Source organism: Gymnoscopelus braueri, assembly GCF_963280865.1.
Source record: "Gymnoscopelus braueri genome assembly, chromosome: 7".
Taxonomy (NCBI): Eukaryota; Metazoa; Chordata; class Actinopteri; order Myctophiformes; family Myctophidae; genus Gymnoscopelus; species Gymnoscopelus braueri.
The window spans coordinates 42,097,564-42,116,671 of record NC_137608.1 but is presented as its reverse complement, the minus strand read 5'-3'; the positions used below and the strand labels follow the sequence as shown (position 1 = coordinate 42,116,671).

At 41.6% G+C, this 19,108-nt stretch overlaps 1 protein-coding gene across 1 annotated transcript in view; it reads left to right on the top strand.

The window, feature by feature from the left end:
* Positions 1-4,101: 4,101 nt before the first annotated feature.
* The window catches only part of cux2b (cut-like homeobox 2b), a gene marked incomplete at its 5' end in the record, with an annotated part of 123,174 nt that continues 108,167 nt past the window's right edge, over positions 4,102-19,108 (top strand). Inside the window, one exon of the mRNA XM_080433615.1 lies at positions 4,102-4,164. Coding sequence (XP_080289741.1) covers positions 4,102-4,164 — 63 coding nt within the window. The remainder of the gene's footprint in view (positions 4,165-19,108) is intronic.

Here is a 19,108-nt window from a genome sequence, read left to right as displayed (position 1 = left end):
ATGTGCATATTAAGCATAGTATTTAATTCATACTCAGTTGTACGCCGGTGTCACGCACTGAAAATAGCAGATCTACAATCTCACAACAAGCTTTCAGATCTACTATTTTCCACACGTGTCACCGGCACACAATTAAGTATAAATCAGGCTTAGGCACAATGTTAAAACCTGCAGTACACGATGACTCTATCTATGAGGGAAATGACACCCCCCCCCCCAACTGTTTATGTACATATCTTTCTATCTTATTGATGTTTTATTTATTTATTATTGTATATTATTGTTTGTCTTTAAATGTCTTTATGAATTGAATATATATACAGGACCTTAATGGAAACAAGCCCTGAGGGCTTATCTGGGTTATCCTTTTAGCATTCCTTTGTATAAATCTGTGCCACCGTGCCTTGTTTTTGCAAACTGTTAATAAAGTATGCAATCAATCAATCAATCAGGGAATCACATTTTCAAAGGTTAAGTATGTACAAGATATAGAGTCGAGTTCTCTTATTCATGTGGGCTGTGCAACCAAGTTGCCTATTGGAACAGCATACATCAATAAGAACTTGTTATCAATTTACCTACAGTATAGAATGATTAAATTAATAATAATAAAAAAAAACCTACCTCATTTTTCTCATGTGACAAAGTGTAAATGAGCCTGTAATGACACGAAAGACATATGGAATGATCATAATTATGGATTAGAGACTTCAAGCCCTCCTACTGCTGAGAATTATAATATCATGCTATAATAAATGTGACAGTTCAGTCAACAGAGACCTTATGCCTCTTGGCAGTCTGTCAATTTAAACATAAGAATTTGTTCTTAATTGACTTGTCTGGCTACAGAAAAAGTTAGAAATTAACCTAAAAAAGCAACCCACATTTATACACATGCAAGGTACAGTTGAAAATGTAGGAAAAACGAAGAAGTCTTTTGCTAAAAATGAGGTGCTCTGAAGTTAATTCTTCTGGAAAATGATTGGTCCAACCATAGTTTAAGCTAAATTCCAGTGGTGACTTAACAATTGTATTTCTGAATGATCACCTTCATTTTTCACTTAAAACATCTTGGAAACATCTAGAGGAGTGGTTTGTAACCCTGCACATTAAAATCCTTAATGTTAATTTAATCTTGAGTATGGACCCTTATAGGTCCAAATGGTTGGGTCAATTTCTACACTCTCAGAGTTAAATTAACCGCTTTACTGTGTGGTCCGAGCGATGGCTACAAGTAGTTTTCTATTCTGAGTCTCCAGATAGTTGATTGTGTTGAACTAGTGTTCAAGTTCTGAATTAGTTTCTGATTAGACCAAATGGAAACCAGAAGTACTCTGGGGCTCCAGGGTTGGAGCAGAGACCACTGAATTAGAACTTATCTAGAATTTTAGAGATACACAGTGGCAGTCTCCTAGGAGAAACACCATCATTTCATTTTAAATCTCCTCTCCATTGGCCTCATTAACAATCTGAAAATGTTCATACAAGCCTTTCAATTACATCATTGCTTCACAGGTCAAAAAGTGACTGAATTAATTCCTGCAAATTAATGCAGGCAAAGGTACGCATTCCCTCTCCTGATTCACAGACTTCAAAAGTCACTCTGTTAATAATGCCAATGCTGTAATGGTGGAATAACCCTCAGTCTGTTTTTGAGATTTCATAATGTTTCAGGAGCGCTCAGAAATTTGATTTATTTAATGAGGTCAGAAGAGCTGGACTTAAGTACTTTGTTTTGGGGAATGGTGAACGTGGTGTCAAGAATCCTTGATTCAGGAAGTGTGTCTTTAACCACATGGTCCATTGGTTTAAAAGGAAATGGCACAGCTTTTCAAACTGGGGATTTTAGGTTCAAGTCCCACTGGGATCAGTATTATCCTTTGGTATGGCTAGCTAAGGCCATACACTGTATCCGTCTAAATGTCCAAAAGTTATAAAAAAACACACACAATAAAAGTGCTTCAGCAGTTCAAAAAAATGTGTCTCTTGTTGACAAATGAGATCTTGTTTGTTTTGAGCGGGTTTACAGAGAGCACCTCATAACAACTATCTACACCCTGATTAATCTAACCCTTGTCCTGGCTGAACCTATTAAAATTCAAACTTTTACAAAACTGGCTATTGAATCATTCTGTAAAAGACATGTTTACCTTTTCCAGCAGCAAAGAACTATATTGCATTATATTTGTGGTAATTAGCATTTATATTAGATTCTAAAAGACCAAAATCATGCACTGTACTGATAACTGCACAGCAAACACTCACAGAAAAACTGAAACCTTTGGGTGTGGAAAGATGTAAAATGTCCTTTATTTTAATTATAGCTACCTTCTAAATACCCACATGAGCTGTGGGGATATTGCCCTCAAATTGTCTTCTAATCTACAGTAATTCTATGTGAATGCTATGTTTCCTGATACATCACAGCTAAATAAGATGTTCATTACACTTGAGTCCTGCATCGTATTCCCACCCTCGAGCCACAAATAAAATGCAATGACTGAAACTTTTAATAAGCAAGCTTCACTTACCCCCTAGGTATTTTTGTATTGCATGAGAATATCTCATTGTCCCCCAAGCTACTAATAATGTGACTCATGAGGATATCATTTTCTACATATCACCGATTTATGAGAAATATCAACTGCAGTCTCATATGGCTCCTAAGCAATAGGCTATGTACATTTTGTGAGACTCATGGCAGTGATCAGTACGTGGGAAAGGGGATTAAAGCAATGTTTTTTAGACGCATGCCTTTGCTGGGTGATAATAGTATAATTAGTGGAGGAAATTGAAAAAAGAAATCTTCATTTACAAAAAGCCTCGTTTCAGTGCAGCACTGTGCCAGTAGTACACTACAATGCCAGCAGGGGGAGTCAGTGACACCGGTATTTGTTCTTCAGTCAGTCTTATTAAAGAGACTTATTTTAGGTGGCAAAAGAAAGACAGCTTGTAAACAGGGCAGCGTTGGCCATATGTTTAATCAGGTAATGTGTTTTTTGGCCAAGATTAAACTGATTTATCGTCCCAAAAATACATGATATTATCTATCAACAGAATTAGGCTATGAAGTGATGTTTGGAAAAGTTTATAGAAAGCATAATGAACTCTCTGCTTTTGATCTAATATAGCCTATAAAGATATGACATGTGTCATAATTTGAGCTTTTATAATTGATTAAGCTTGCATCGGCAAACTATGTTTAATAGCCTGTAGCCTATTGTTTACTGACTGTCCCAAAAATCCATAAATACAACTGAACCTGCAGAAATATACGTCTTCTAAACTACGACAACTTTGTTATATTTCAGAAAAAAAATCTATAAAAGTAGCGTACCTTGTGGAAAAAATGTTAATAGGTAATAGCTTACAAATATTTTTGTCACCAGAATTCATATTGGTTAGAATTATGTTGCAAAACTCTATAGAGCTATTTAACTAAGAATGAGATTTAAATCTTCAATCTACAGTCCTTATCATGGAAATCTGTTCGTCAAGTTGAAGGAAGGGTAATTGCAGAAAAGCCCACTTAATGAGGTATTTAGTCTTATTTGCATAATAAGATAAAGGAGCCGAAAGGTGGACGAGGTGGCATTCACGAAACACCTACAACCACATGTTTTCATTTCCCATACTCTTTTTCTAAGAAATATATGTTTACATGTATTTCATTACAGATTTAGGCTACTAATAGTCTCAATAACCTAAAAGTAGGCTTGGCTAAATTCCATGAACTACTCCTAATCTACAAATCATTTCCTTCTCTTTTCCAGACAATATCGATCACCCCCTTACGTCAGTATATTGATAACTTTGCCAAAGCAAAATCAAGTGCAATTGTCCAGTTAATGTTCGGGACTCGATGCATGTGGATACAGTTTGCTTTTACTTTTGAAAATCGGGAGATACTGCCTTTTCCATGTAACCAAACATGTCGGGAGGCTCGCTAAACATATCGGTGGGCTCGTGTGTAAGTCTATTCGTTACTTTTTTTTCTTATAAAGTAGGACCCGCATGATCGTAAACGTTGTTTAACGAGGGGAATCCAGCCCACATATTTATTGCAGCCGCTGGAAAAAAATCTCTTCAATATCCCCCAAGATGGCCGCCGATGTAGGATCGATGTTTCAATATTGGAAGAAATTTGATCTACGGCGGCTTCAGGTTAGTGTTTTTCCTTTACCTTTTCTTACATGTATCTTTTTGCGGCATGTCATGCACTTTAAACCGATGTGAGTTGACGAATTGGACGAATTAAGAGCTGAGAGCGAGCCGTGTTGCATTGATAGTTATTAGAAATTGATCCTCTTCTGCCTTTGTTCGGTTCAATCATTGATCAGCGATGGAGCTGCGACCATAGAGTAGAGAGCTCTGCGCTCTGCCTCCACACTGGGATCAGCACCACGGACAGCGCGCTGCTACACTTTATAGCCATTTATACGTTTTTAACAGCGACAATATCGCTACATTGTTGCTGTTCGCAAACTTTTAATGGCACGAGTGAATCTTGGTTCTTGGACGTAGGGTAACTTTTTTTTTTTTTTTTTTTTTTGTACACCAGCTTAATGTTTTATGCCATTCACCAGCAGCAGCACCGGTTGTGATACCATACAATTTTTTTAAAATCTCGTGGTTACATTTTTAAGGATTCTAAAACGATTGCTTGATAGTAAACTTAAACGACTATGATTGAGAAAGTTTCTTTTTCTGTTGACATCGGTTATGCGTTTAATTGTTGGGAGGATTTGGTGTAGCCTACTATACGATAAGATGAGAGCTGTAACTGATATCGGAACATTTATGTTTTATGAGTAGCAATGCGATCTGTTTGCACGTTATAGTTTTCAACAATGTACGGAAGTCTTGATCGCATAAAATTGTTTATAGCCTATGACACGATAGCCTTTTTATAGCCTAGATGTCTCAGGTGAGCAATTTGATTTATAATAGTGCGTCTACCTATAGCTCCGAGTCCAATAGATATACTAGGCTATATTAATTATGCCACGTAGCGATTAGGCTATAGTTGAAAGTTGAAATCTAAAAGCACATTGTTGACAGGTTTAGGTTATAGGCTGCATCCCTGAAACCAAACGTTTGAGTGGGCATGAAATAATAGCCTCTAAACGTTGGAAAACCTAAAGGTTTTTTCCAGTGTCCACCGGGTGGACACTGGGAAAAACCTTTAGGTTTCCCAACGTTAGAGGCTATTTTATGCCTCCACCCCCACCTCTAAAGCCGCATTGGGCTCTCCGGGCCAGGGCTGTGTAATTGTATTCCCCGCTAATGTTTGTAAATCAGCCTCGGCCAGCGCAAGGGCACTGTCTCTGTGTCTCTGCCGTATGATTGATGTTCTGTAACATGAGAGATGACAGCGGCGTGGCTGAGGATCCAGGTCCCGCGGAAAAGCCTGCCTGCCGAGAAGAAATCAGATCTGCTCTCGGTTGTCTTGTGTGGCCGAATGTTATCCTACCTCCCAGGCGCTGGACTGCTCGTTTAGACGGGGATCCAGAGGGCGAGTGGAGCTATTGTTGTGCATGCATGTCCACCGGGGTTCATGTAGCATTTTAGCCTAATACAGGGGTCTTCAACGTTTTTCAGCCCAAGGACCCCCTAGCTGAGAGAGAGGTGAAGCAGGGACCCCCACAACATATGATATAAAACTGTGTTGCAGATTTAACTTTTTCATAGATTTCATAGATAGTTGGATTCATGCTAATGTGTATTTTCAGATAGTTAACCTTATAAACCCTCAATATGTAGTCAACTTGACCATTGGCTCTGTACTTGGTCAGCTCTTTTTTCCCTCTACACAAACTCTGAAAATAGCCAATCTATAAGCTCACAACACCTCGCAGCGGAGGCGTTGTGAGCCTGTAGATCTGCTATTTTCAGCTAATGTTTCCCATCACACAAACATTTGGTGGACCCCCTGTAGTAATTCTGAGGACCCCCTAGGGGTCCCCGTACCCCCTGTTGAAGACCCCTGGCCTAATATAAAATCGCAATCTTTTGGAAGAAAAGGTCTTCCACTGATCCATCCAGAACCAGGAATCTGTCACATGTCACATGTAGGCTATAGCATATTATGGATTATTTGTACATGATCAAACTGAATAGCCTGAGAGCTGAGTTGAATTCCCTACAGTTTTGCAAACCATTATACTTATAACAGGGCTGGCTACTAATTTCAAAATATACATGCTATGATATTGTGTTGTAAATAAAAACTTTTGTCAGTCAGTGAAATTTTGATATATAATTTTAGTCACATTATAGTCATAATTTGGTGATTTTGAAAGTTAATCATGTCAAGTAGGCTACCCAGATGCTAATAAGGGACATATACTGTACACCTTTCACTCTCGAAATAATTTGTTTTCAGTATAGGATACATGAGTGTATAAGAACAGTCAGTGATGCTGAAGTAACTGTGTTGTCCTACGCTCTGCTCTGAAAAAGTCATCCATTTGAAAAGTGTTGATTTTGTGTCCAAATCATACTTCTTTATCCCTGAAACTTCTAACCAGCTACACAGTTTATTGTAAGATGGCACCTGCTGTCAGTTAATATGGGGTGGGAGTCTGGGAGATTATTGTTTGAAGCCTATGGCTGAAAACATTTCTGTACCATAGAATAATACACTGATATCTCATTCAGATGGTTGAAGCAAGTTTCAGGCAGAGGAGAGATACAACCTAACATGATACTGACCATGATCAGAATCAGTTTTATTGTTACTTCCATAATACACACCACTAGGCACACAAGGGAGCAAAATACCGTTACATTTAAAAACAACAGACACATTAAAAAGAGGCAAAGGCATTAAAAACATTAAAAAGTACAGAGAGAGCAGACAACATTGGTAAAAAAAAAAGAAGAAGAAGAAAGAAGTGCTGATGCATTCAAAGTGCAATATAGATACAGTTCTATTCAAAAGTGCTATGATACCTCGGTATCATCTAACCGGTAACACTTAACTTAAAGGTCGGGTCTATAACACTTATAATCGCATTTATAATGCATTATAATGCACTTATAAGGCTTCATAATACTTGTTATAAATGTTTATAATTATGCAACTTATAACAAGGTTTATGAAGTATTATAAGTGCTGGTCATAATGCATTATAAGCTCAACGGAACAGCATATTATAACTACTATAACGTAGTCAGTTTTAGTGTCTTTGCGCTTTATAATGCATTATAACAAATGCGATTATAATACATTATAGACCCGACCTTTAAATAGAGTGTTACCTGTTTACAGTTATTTCCCATAACTGTAAACAGGAGTGTACGGCAGTTCATTCAACGTTTTTGTGGGGAAGATTTGTGCCGTACGTTACACAGAGATGAATAATTCACCTGCAGTCCCGATGAAAAGAGGGCAGAAAAAGTGAGAGGCACCGAGGTGTAGTGACCTTGGTTCCCGCTGGCTGCAGGTCACACGGCCGTTGCCGCGGTAATCATTCACACCAGCCAGATGGCATTTCCGTGGGCGACCGTGAAAAGGACAGGTCAGGGGCTGTCCTGCCAGGTCCTGCCAGGTCCTGCCAGGCCCCCAAAACACAACTATGGTCCAGTAAGGTATACCAAGGAGAACGCTTGGTGTGTAGGAAGCTTTCAGTAAGACCCAGGTGATGTTAAGGTGTGGTCAAACCAGGTGGCGATGTGTTACCTTATTCAGCTCTTTATCATATGAATTGGTTGGCTTTTTGTGAGATAAAGGTAATAGTGGGGCGACCCGATAGTCGAGTGGTTAGGGTGCATACCACATGGGCTCTAATGCCTGATAGCCACAGTAGTCCACGGTATGATTCCTGACCGCCTGGACCGTTTGCTGTATGTCACTCCCGTCTCTCTGTGTTTCCTGTCTCTGTCCACTATATATCTATCAGAGAAGGGTCCAAATATATTTACAAAATAAAGGTATAGTTGTTGAAACTAAAAACATTTATAAAAGGGAGGATTTGTGGGAATAATCTCAGAACATGCAGAGTAAGTTTGACTCCCCTTTGGATTGTAATGCGTAAAGTTCGTAAAACTTGGGGCTCAAGTTGGGAGCATAATCTTTGTTGTTTTTAGTGATGTTGCAATGATGTGTTCAGACGGCGTAATAATGTTCAGTGTATTTCTTACAATCTCCCAGTCGTGTTTCTGTAAATCTCTTCCATTGCATCTGAGAGCGAGAGAAAGAGAGGCAGCATGGGTTTTTTAGATCAAGAACAAAAATGCAGTGATTGTACTACATTTAGCATGACTCAGTTGCTCTGGTGTCAGCCCTAATCCACACACAGAGACAACAGTATTGCCAAACAGTGAAATTGCTTTGCAGCCTGTGAGCCTGGCTGCCTCCGCTTGCCAGCGTCTCTCTGCCAGCACCCCCCCCCCCCCCCCCCCCCCCACACACACACACACACACACAAACACACACCACTATACTCAACCCTGCAATCTCAAATTGGCTGTGAAAATCACTCTCTGTCTTCTCTTTCATTCATGCTTTCATATACAATCTATTTGCTGATGCTGTTTATGTCACACACGTCTATGTAATCTTGTAATAGTGGAGAATGAGCTAAGTGAGTCCATGGCTCTACAGATTTTGTTATTTATCACAGCGTCTGTACTGTTTCATCATATATGAAGGAGACAAAGCTTTAGAGTTGACCTGTGATTGCCTTCACTGTGGATGGAGCTTTATGTGGCTTTATGCTTTGTTCTTTGGTCAGATCATTTCCTTCTAGTCACAGCATTAAGAGCAGCTTTTAAAGCTATATTAGAGAACAGGCTTCCCGATCATCATCACAAGTTTGACACACACACGCACGCACATACGCACGCATACACACACATTTATGCCAGCCATATAAACATTTCTTAAGATGCTTTCATATTATCCTGCTCCTACGAATCAATGGGTGGGGCATGTTTGTCACGGTCCCACTTCCTTTAAGTTGTCCCGCTTTTCCTTTCACAGTGACAACAAAAAGGGAAGCTTTTACAGGACTATCTGGGGGTAAATTGAGATGTGAAATTCAGTAGCCATAACCCTGGTACATAAAATGCAACATTAGAGAGAGAGAGAGAAAACGAAAGAAAGAGAGAGAGGACAGTGATACAGACTTGGAGCATTAAGCTGTTTAACCTCTCCGTGTAGCATTAGTGGTAGAGACTTCAAAGCAGACGTTTTCAACGTTGTGCTTCAGAATGACAAATGGGTTTAGAGACAGCCACGGTGTGCATTCTCAGAGTAAAGACTAGGCCTGTCATTAATGTCAGCTTAATCACTTTGACCTTCCTTCAAGCAGATTTCCATACCACCCTATCCACAGTCGTTTTTGCCTTGCTCTCATCTTGTGATTTCAGAATGGTGCGCCGTCATTCCTGTGACATGATGTTTACTGTCTATCGGTGATCCTATTGCTTTTACGGTATCAGACCTGCCGTAGTCAGCTGCCCGTTTGAACCTTTAAAATATGAACTTATTGACATGGTGTATTCTTGATGATTTAGTAGTACTGATGGTGGTGGTTTGTGACTATTAATGTTAATTCTAGCATTATCAGCTATTTGTTGCATTCGTTCCCTGGTCTGCAACGCACTCAGTCAGGATTTTTCCCAAAAATATTTTCGAAGGCTTTCCTGTTTTAGCATTTTCTCCTCTTGTATAATGTCGTGCCAAAACAAACACAGTACCCTTAATGTTTCAAGCAGGAACGCCCCCTTGGTGGTTGACAGTGCTTCGCGGTGAGAGACTCCAGATTTTTCATAGTGGTGTGTTTTCTGTTCTCCTGCCCCTAGGCTTGGAGCAATTGCTTTGCAGGAGTAAATAACCAGCTTTAACAAAACTTCAGGGACACATTAGTCTGGTGGAGGAAGGCTCCATGGCGGTAGGGGCAGCCTCTTCTTCTTCTGCAGCGAGGCAGGCGGAAACATCAGGGGGAGAGCTAATGGCTCATCCGTATGAGTATAAAGCTGTGTCCGCTCTCCCTGCTGACAGCCAGTCCCCTGCCCAGCAAGTCCATATTGAGCTGTGTTCTTCCACCAGCAGAAGAAATCACCTTTATTTTGTTTTGACTGTCTGCAGACATTGAGCACCAGCCTCTCTTGTTCATTTTACTGAGCTTACAATGAATCCCCTCCACCACACCTCTGTCCAGTCAAGTCCCTCACTTTCTGTCTCCCTGTGTCCCTTTCTCAACCTCTCCATTGCATTCTGCCCCCCCCCTCACTGTTACCATCTCTCTCTGTGTCTCTCATATACCCCCCCTCCCTCTCTCTGTCTTCCAACAACCATGTTCAGCAGTACTTGGCAGGGCTTCACTTGCTGTAATTCATCCCTCTATTGTCCATTTCGCCCTTCATGGATAAAATAAATAAAATAAATAAAGCGTTCTCTCTGTGTATGGTATATGTCACGGTGCTGGTTGTCGTGTAGTGGAGGGTTAGTGCGCTGTGAAGGGTGCTCCTGGGCCCTGCAAGCTCATGAGATCAATGCTTCACTGCCCTTCTTCTAGGTTCTCCATTGGGGATCCCAGTCTTATTATGTGCCACGGCAAAATGCGTGCATGTGTGTGTATGTGTGTGTATTTGTGCGTATGTGTGTTTACCGGAGGCGAGGAATATGGAGGCTTGCATGCCACCCATTTGTGGGGGGCCATTTGTCCTCATTTAAGTGGAAAGAGGGAAGGCCTGGGGAAAGATGGCCTCTCTGTGGTCTTTTGAGTATTAAAACAGCATTTGTTATTACTAAGCATATGTGCTCTTATTTATCAAAATAACACAAAAGGTGCACTACAGTAAAAGCAGATGGATCTTGGCTTGTTGTGTTAGCCTGGCTTGTCTTTGTACAGCTGCTACCCCCGCACAGTTAATTACTCTCTTATTCATCTCCCAACAATAGGAGGGGATGGAATAAATCTGAGCAGAGTTCTGCCTGCCGCTTCTTCACCGGGGAAGGTTGCAGACTGGGGACCCTAAAGCGAGCGAGCCGCTTCAAGAAGAAACAGTTTATCATTTTTAATGGAGAGGAACAGGAAGTGGAGACGTGAAGCTGGGCTCTCGTGATTTATACACCGCCTCGGTCGGGTGGGAAAAGAGCACGCCTATCTCTCCATCCGCACCTCTGGTCGCAGTTGCTCCCACTCATGTCAGATCTACTTTGGTGATTTCACCTCCTCGCCACATGCATACGCGCCTCCCTGGAAAGAAAATAACACACGGAACAACACGATAATTTGCCTATCACTGTATACCTCGCTGTAACATGGCTGACAAAAACAGCCCTATCTACTATTCCTCCATTCATCATTCGTGATAAATATCAATGTGCACGTATACATTAATGCATACCTTCTTATTGGTTACTGCTGACATGATGGAGGTGTCATCCCAGATATCATTCTGCCGCCACTAAACACTTACAGTATACCTCTCCACCACCCTGTTTCTCTGAGTTGCATTGGATTTTGTTGTTCCTAGCGAAAGTGATGTCATCCCTTCATTGTCACCTGTTCATTTATTTTCGTTGTTGAGGGCATTTGGGTATTGATTAGGGTTTGCAACTGTGTTAGCAGCTCTGCCGGTGTGTAATATCGGCCTTGGGGCTATTCTCTGTTTCCGCAAGTCTCACGGTGGTTCCTGGACCTTGTAATCTTAATTAAATATGCAACTTTTGATAGCAACAGGGTCACCATTTTTGCATTATAATGTGCTCACGGACTCCCCCTTTGCTTAGATGAGAGAGAAGGATTGTTCAGGCATTTTGAATCATAATGGGGGAAAAAAGTGGGAGAGAAGAACAAAAGGACTGAATTGAATCTCTCCTTTTTCAATTTCCCTTGTTAGCCTCCTCCTGCATTCCCCTATAGTTTTCCCCCTCTTTTTTTCAGATGAATTTTATGATACCCCCCCCCCCCCCTCTCTCTCTCTCTCTCTCTCTCTCTCTGTTTCTCCTCTCCTCTCTCTCTCTCCTCAGCGGTTTTCCCCAGACAGGTTCCACAGTGTTTTAGAAGGGATGGATTTAATTGCTCTGTGGGGATTGGTTGGCTGTGCCGGGCTCGGCTGTTTAATTAGTGTACCCTGCCGGGATTGGTTTAATGCTTCATGATCTTGAAATTGTCTGATTGTTCAGCCCTCTGGGGACTCTGCCTGCCTACGTAGGCCAGCAGGTTTAGCTAAACATTGCTCGGGGCTTTCTGCTGTACAGTATATACGGCTGGAGGAAGAATGAAACCCTGGGAGCTGAAAATAGCGGGGGTATAGCAACTCGAGGGCCTGGCACCTTTTATTGCTGTATGACATGCCAGGGGACACACGCACGTCAAATGGACAGTCCTCTGTGCTCTACTCTGCACCCCCTCCCCCCCCCCCCCCCCACACTTCCCACCTCTAGCGCTCTGAACATGCCTCAGTGGAATGTTTGCTCCTTAAAGCATCCCATTCTTGCTTCGCTGGATGTTGTATGGAAATTATGTGATCATCTATTAATGCAGTCCCAATATTTAGTCTGCAATAGTGTTTCTTTTGTGATAAGTGGGGGCATGCTGTCTTTGGCTGTAGCCCCAGCAAAATAAATCCTGATATGCAAGTACAGTAGCTCCCTACGTCAGACCTATGCATTTTACACACAATTAAAAACTTGTATGATTTATTTTGATGCATTTATGTATGTATGTACAGTATATGTATGTATGCATGTACTGTGTGTACATGCATACAGAATGCATGTGGCGGCTATGTCTCTGTGGCCTTACTTTGAATGCAGATGGAGAATCTCCCATCAAAACATCCCTATGTGGATCTCTGAATTATGTGCATGGTCACCTTGAGGGAGAGGAGCTGTGGAAATTTCATTTGTGTAAATGGGCGAGGTGTGTGTGTGTGTGTGTGTGTGTGTGTGTGTGTGTGTGTGTGTGTGTGTGTGTGTGTGTGTGTGTGTGTGTGTGTGTGTGTGTGTGTGTGTGTGTGTGTGTGTGTGTGTGTGTGCATGGATGTGTGTCCCTCTGGTAGCTTCCTCCCACGGGATGCCCTTGGTTCCGTCCAATCACGGCAGAGATGTTGACCTCAACAGTAAATGTGCTTTGCATCCGATGGTGGATAAGAGGAGTGTGCGTGTGCGGTGACGGGCCAGTCACAGAGTACAGATAGTACCTACTGAAGGCTAAACTCATTCTGCTTCATCAGACTTATCGAGCAACACTCTCTCAAAGAGCTCAACCTTGAAGTGCATAAATCTCCCGTGGATGATAATAAGAGTACCTTCTCTCAACCTCTCTGTCTGGACTTTATAATGCATTTGTCCTCACAGTGAATGATGACTGGGTATTTTCGTGTGGCGATGATTACTTTTTGTCTGGGTTCATTCTTTTTTATTCTTTCTTTTTTTTGGGTCTGTAAATATGTCTCCTCCATGTTGGTGCCACCTTGACTCCATATCGTACACTCTACTGTTGGTGATTAGCTTGTTTTCTCTCCACCCAGGGGGTATTTACCCTGATTTATACTTAGGTGCACACCGGTGTCACACCAAAAATAGCATATGTACAAGCTCACAACGCATCACAACACGATGCGTTGTGAGCTTGTACATCTGTTATTTTTGGTGTGTCGACGCAGGGCGCAACCAAGTATAAATCATACATTATGTCCCTGTGCGTTTACACCACATTGAGACAGTGCATGATCACCAAGGTGACAGAACACATGGCAACTGAGCTGTTCCCAAAAGAGGGCCCCAACCCTGTGATCTCTGCCCCTCACCCTCTCCCCGAGAGAGCCTGATTGCCAAGTGAATTGATGGAGTGTAGTGAAGGGTCCTCTCCATTTGTTCTAATTGTTTCTGGTATAATGATAAACATTTGCGTCTAATCACTGTCAGTTTGTGTAGATGATTTTTTAAATCTTTCTATTGAGAGGGAGGATGTTATTTTTTTATTTTTTTTAATGTTTTATTCATGAGTAATAAACGTTTTGTTTCTTTAACCACATTAACCCCCGGGACCCTATTTAGGCCATGACATTATAGGCAACATCTTTTTTTTCCTAAAATGTTCAAAATATTACAAATATTACAAAATAGTATAACAATATTATACAAGCTAGCTCACAACAATGCATCACATCGCAACACATACTGTAGATCGCAATTTTTGAAAAGTATAAAACAGGGCGCTTAAGTGGTTAACACAATCTGGAACTTTATATCTAAACATATATACAGTTTGATGTAAGTCCAAATACTGATGATCATACTGGATCTGTTATTTCTGTGCTCTGTGAGTAAGTAGCGATTCCATTCACTCTCATACTATGACAAAAAAGGTCTCACAGGTCTCAAAGACCTTTTGGGCAAAAATGAATGACAAGCAAAGCAGATTCTGCCAGTATATGAACTGTACTGTATGCTGTTGTTTTTCACAGTCTTTGACTGTTATTGCGCCAGATAACTTCCCTTAAGAGAAATATAACATGAATACAGCCATTTCTACAAAATATGTTCCAGCAGGGCTGTAGTCAGGATTTTTGAAATATACTGAGGTTGTGAGTAGGAAGCCTAACATTTTCAATGAGTATTAAAATAATATACTATTATTATAAACCACATTATTTCATGCATAGATGTGATATTAAACCTTATAGTTAGAACATGCAAGTCAATCAATATATTAAACCAATAATTGTGAAATGAATAGATTATACAAGATATAACAATCTGCAATTGTTTACTACAAACTTAAGTTGTAATAGCTAGCCGAATCTTTTATGGGGCGACCCGATAGCCAAGTGGTCAGCGCATGGGCTCCCTGGTTTGATTCCTGGCCATGTCACTCCCCATCTCCAGTGGTTCTCAAAAATGTTCAGGCCAAGGACCCCAAAATTATATGTATTCCGCCGTGGACCCCCATCTGAAAAGATTTTGTGCCAAGGACTCTCAGAAGAGAAGATTTGTGCTTTTTTTTTCACAAATAGCAATTGTGATAAAAATGTTGAGTAGCAGAAGTTTAAAATATGGTTAAAGTGGTTAAATTTATTGTAATGCTATATTAACAAATTTTGCTGGGATCCCCTGGAACCCCTCAAACTAAAGGACCCCTAGGGGTCCCCAGATCCCACTTTGAGAACCACTCCCCTACTCCTGAAGGGGAGTGTAATTACTAATTTACTTACTTACTAGTGTAATGTTACTATCATCAAATTCAACTCTCCCCAAACGTTGAAACATCATGCAAAGCACTGGTTAGGTATTCATCAAAAGAGTAGTCAAAATAGGAACTGCGTCTCAGGTTGCCAAAATCTGCAGAAACAATACGGACATGACCTCCGTGTCCTTAATAGCTATATCCATGTAGGGGTACAATGGTTAATCAAACTAAACGATTCAATAAATTATACAAAATAATCAGTAATTTAATAAAATTATCGATGAATTATTTATCCATATTTTTGGCAAAACGTTCAAAAATAGTGAAAATGGCAAATCTACAATCTCACATCTCACATCTCACATCTACGTTGCACCGCCGATCCGACCAACATGTCTGAGTCATAGTGTCAGGGGCTTTGTCAGAGTACCCGTTGTACCTGTCTGTCTGTGTCTCTTTTGTGCCCATTTATGGAGATCTCTGTATCTGTCTGCCTACCTGTGTCCCTTTTATGCCCATATATGGAGACTCCATATTTGGGCGTAGCTGCATTGGAAAATCCTTACATGGTTATGGTTGAGTCATAGTGACATGAGTGTGACATCAGAGGTCCGCCGGCCCGCCTGTCCTCCCTTAAGTCAATTTTAATATAAGATATACTGCGCACACACACACACACACACACACACACACACACACACACACACACACACACACACACACACACACACACACACACACACACACACACACACACACACACACACACACACACACACACACACACACACACACACACACACGTGTGTATTGGCAGAATCCACTGGCTAAAAGTATGAGTTTCAGACCTGCTGCCTGCTCATGACAGTGAATGGAATATTTACTTCTGATTACTCGCTCACGTAACACAGAAGCAACAGATGGACAATATTTGGACTTACAGTATACTCGTTTTCAGGTATACAACCCATGGTTGTTAAGTATAAGTTAAGTATTTACACCATGAGAATAATGTGACGTCTAAAGAATATCTACTGCTTTAGGGGTAATCCATTGTACTCTAGTTTGTGTTCAACTTCCAAGTTTATTGTCAAGTTTACAGGCGTAAAGGAGTGGGTGGAATTATTTGTAGAACAAGCTCCAAACATGTTGTTTTCCAGCTTCTTATTAATAAATCCACTGACTTGAAGCCAGGTTCCATATATTATGAAATCTAGAAAATATAAGTGGTCTAACAGGTGGTAATTATTCTATTTTGGCTATGTTTTTGTTTTCAAGAGGTGAAGAATAGGATTGTATATGGCTCATAGCAAATGTCAACACTACCTGTCTACAACTAAAAACCCAAAGAGTTGGATGTTATGGGACAGTTTTTTCCGTCACAGTAACAAAAAATGCAAAACGTTAATCCCAACCCCCATTGCCTTTCGGGGGCTGTGGCGTAAGTCCGGCGTCCGTCTAGACGTGCGGCATCATTAACCTGCCGTGACCTCGGCCACTGATGAATTCATTCTCACATCCCCTGCAGCCTAGCGTTAGCGGCCCTCCTCGCCCATTCCGCTGGGACGTGGGGCTCCTCCGGACTGGCCATTAGAGCCACTAGCCAACACTGGCAGGCATTAATAGGCCAAGTGGCCAGAGCCTCTCCCAGACTGCTGAATAATTCAGGGTGTCTGGGCCTGGTGTCTAGTCCCGGGACACGGGTTGGGGGGATGTGACTTGGGTGTAAGGGTGCAAGGCGTGTAGGGGGGTTTGGAGAGGAGGGCCACACAGAGGGGCAGGGGTTAATAACAGGTCTGGCTCTCTGTGTCAGCAGCTGCTTCCCCCCCTCCACCCCCCTCCACCCCCTGGCCCCGTCCAATGCACCCACAGCCCCACCCTTACGTATGAAAGAATCCTGTTCAGTTGATTAGATTTTTCGAAATGGATCAATTTTTAATCAGCGGAGCATCTGACTACGGTCAATACCATTGTCGCTGGGAAGACAGTTGCCGGACAGCCGTCTTTATTTACAGGAATGTTTGTTTTTTACTGTATGCAGATGAAGGGGCAGGAAACAGCTAGCTCAGACCACTGCATCACCGCTGCAGTCCCTGGCCCAACCCTGACAAGGGGCCTGGCCTTTCCATGTGTGTCTGCAACAACAACTATATCCACAACATCAAGGCCACAGCAAATCCACCACTCTCTGATAATGCCCTATGGAAGACAAGTCTTGAATATTTATACGCGAGAGCAGAGTGGTGGATTAGCCTTATGTATTTTTGTGCATGCTTTCATGCTGACTGCTGTATTTTGCTGTGTGTATGTGTTTTGCCTATCCAGAACATAGAGAACCTAATCAGACTAGCCTTATTGCCTGCCTCTTTTCTATTTGCATGTGCATGAGCTCTTGAGTAGTAGAGAGGAACCGACAAACTAGCTGTAATCCCGCCACCAAATTTCCATTGGACCGAGACCCTAATGTTAAATAATGAGAAACCCATAAACCTAATGTTCAGAATCTCTCTATAACTGCTCACAAGTTCTACTTATGACTCAGTATGTAGGCAGAATGAAGAGTTAATTCTCTCTCACCTTAAGGATACTTTCAGAATCTGGATTGAAATGAGACGGCAAGGTTGTGTGTGACTTTAGTTTTAAACACATGTCCCATGTAACGTTTACAACGTTTACAAGCCCTGAAATACAGTATACTGTTGTGGCAGTACAGGATAATAGCTATAGCTTTGAATTGCCCATCTTGTAAACATTGGTTCATTACATTTTATAGGTGGTAACATTGCTATTTTCCGTGACCAGCATCAAGATATTTAAAAAACCTATGGCTGAATCGAAACAATAGGTAGTCAGGTAGCCTTGACGATGAAATGGTCTACAGGGACAAGGTCTGATCACTGACACAATGGTGTCATGAGATCAACCTTGCACTCAACGTCAAGAAGACCAAGGGGCTGATTGTCAACTACAGGAAGCCGAGAAGAGAGCACGCCCCCATCTACATTGATGGTGTCACAGAGTAAAGGGTCAGTGACTTCAAGTTCCTCTGCATTATACATCACTGAGGACCTCACTTGCGCCTCACACCACGCACGTGTTGAAAAGGACTCAACAGCACCCATGCTGCCTCAGATGGCTGAAGAAAATTCACCATGAGCCCTTGCATCCTCAGGATGTTGCATCACCGCCTGTGATGGGAACTGCACCACCTTCGACCACAGAGCGCTATACAGAGGGTGGTGCGGAAGTCCCAGCGCATCGCTAGAGGTGAGCTGACGTGTACGACAAGCGGCGCGTAGCCAAGGCTGAGTGGATCATAAAAGACTCTCGCCACCCCGGCTGCAACCTGCTCACACTGATGCCGTCAGGAAGGCGATACCGCTGTATCAAAAATGAGCAGAAAGACATGGAACAGCTTCTATGGCCAGGCTGTCATGCTGCTGTACAAATACCATGCCAGTCTTGGCGAAAGAGGCTGCCAAATTGGCACGGTCAATGTACAGTATATATTGACATACTGTATATTGTATATTTACAGTATATGTCAATATACTGTGCATATACCCCATGCCCACACATTTAATACATACTTGATATCTGCTGCCAAGTGATTTACTTTCACAAGGGACTACGATACGCTGGCTTATTTCTTATTTTTTTATTACACACCTTATGTATATTTCATATTGTTTTGTTATTTGACATTTTCCTTTTCTTATGATTATCTTTTGAAGGTAAATAATGTCACCCACTGAAATGTCACCACCAGAAAACTTGGAAGTTGGAGTTGTAATACATTTAGCCTGTGATACCAAAGCAACTAGAGCTTTACAGATGTTTTCTAAAAAGGGCATGCCATGCAGTTGGCCATATTCACAGGGTCTTACTCAGGGAGTGACATAAAAAGAAAGTGTCTGTGTGAATATGATAAATATAAATATACAGAGCGTTATATG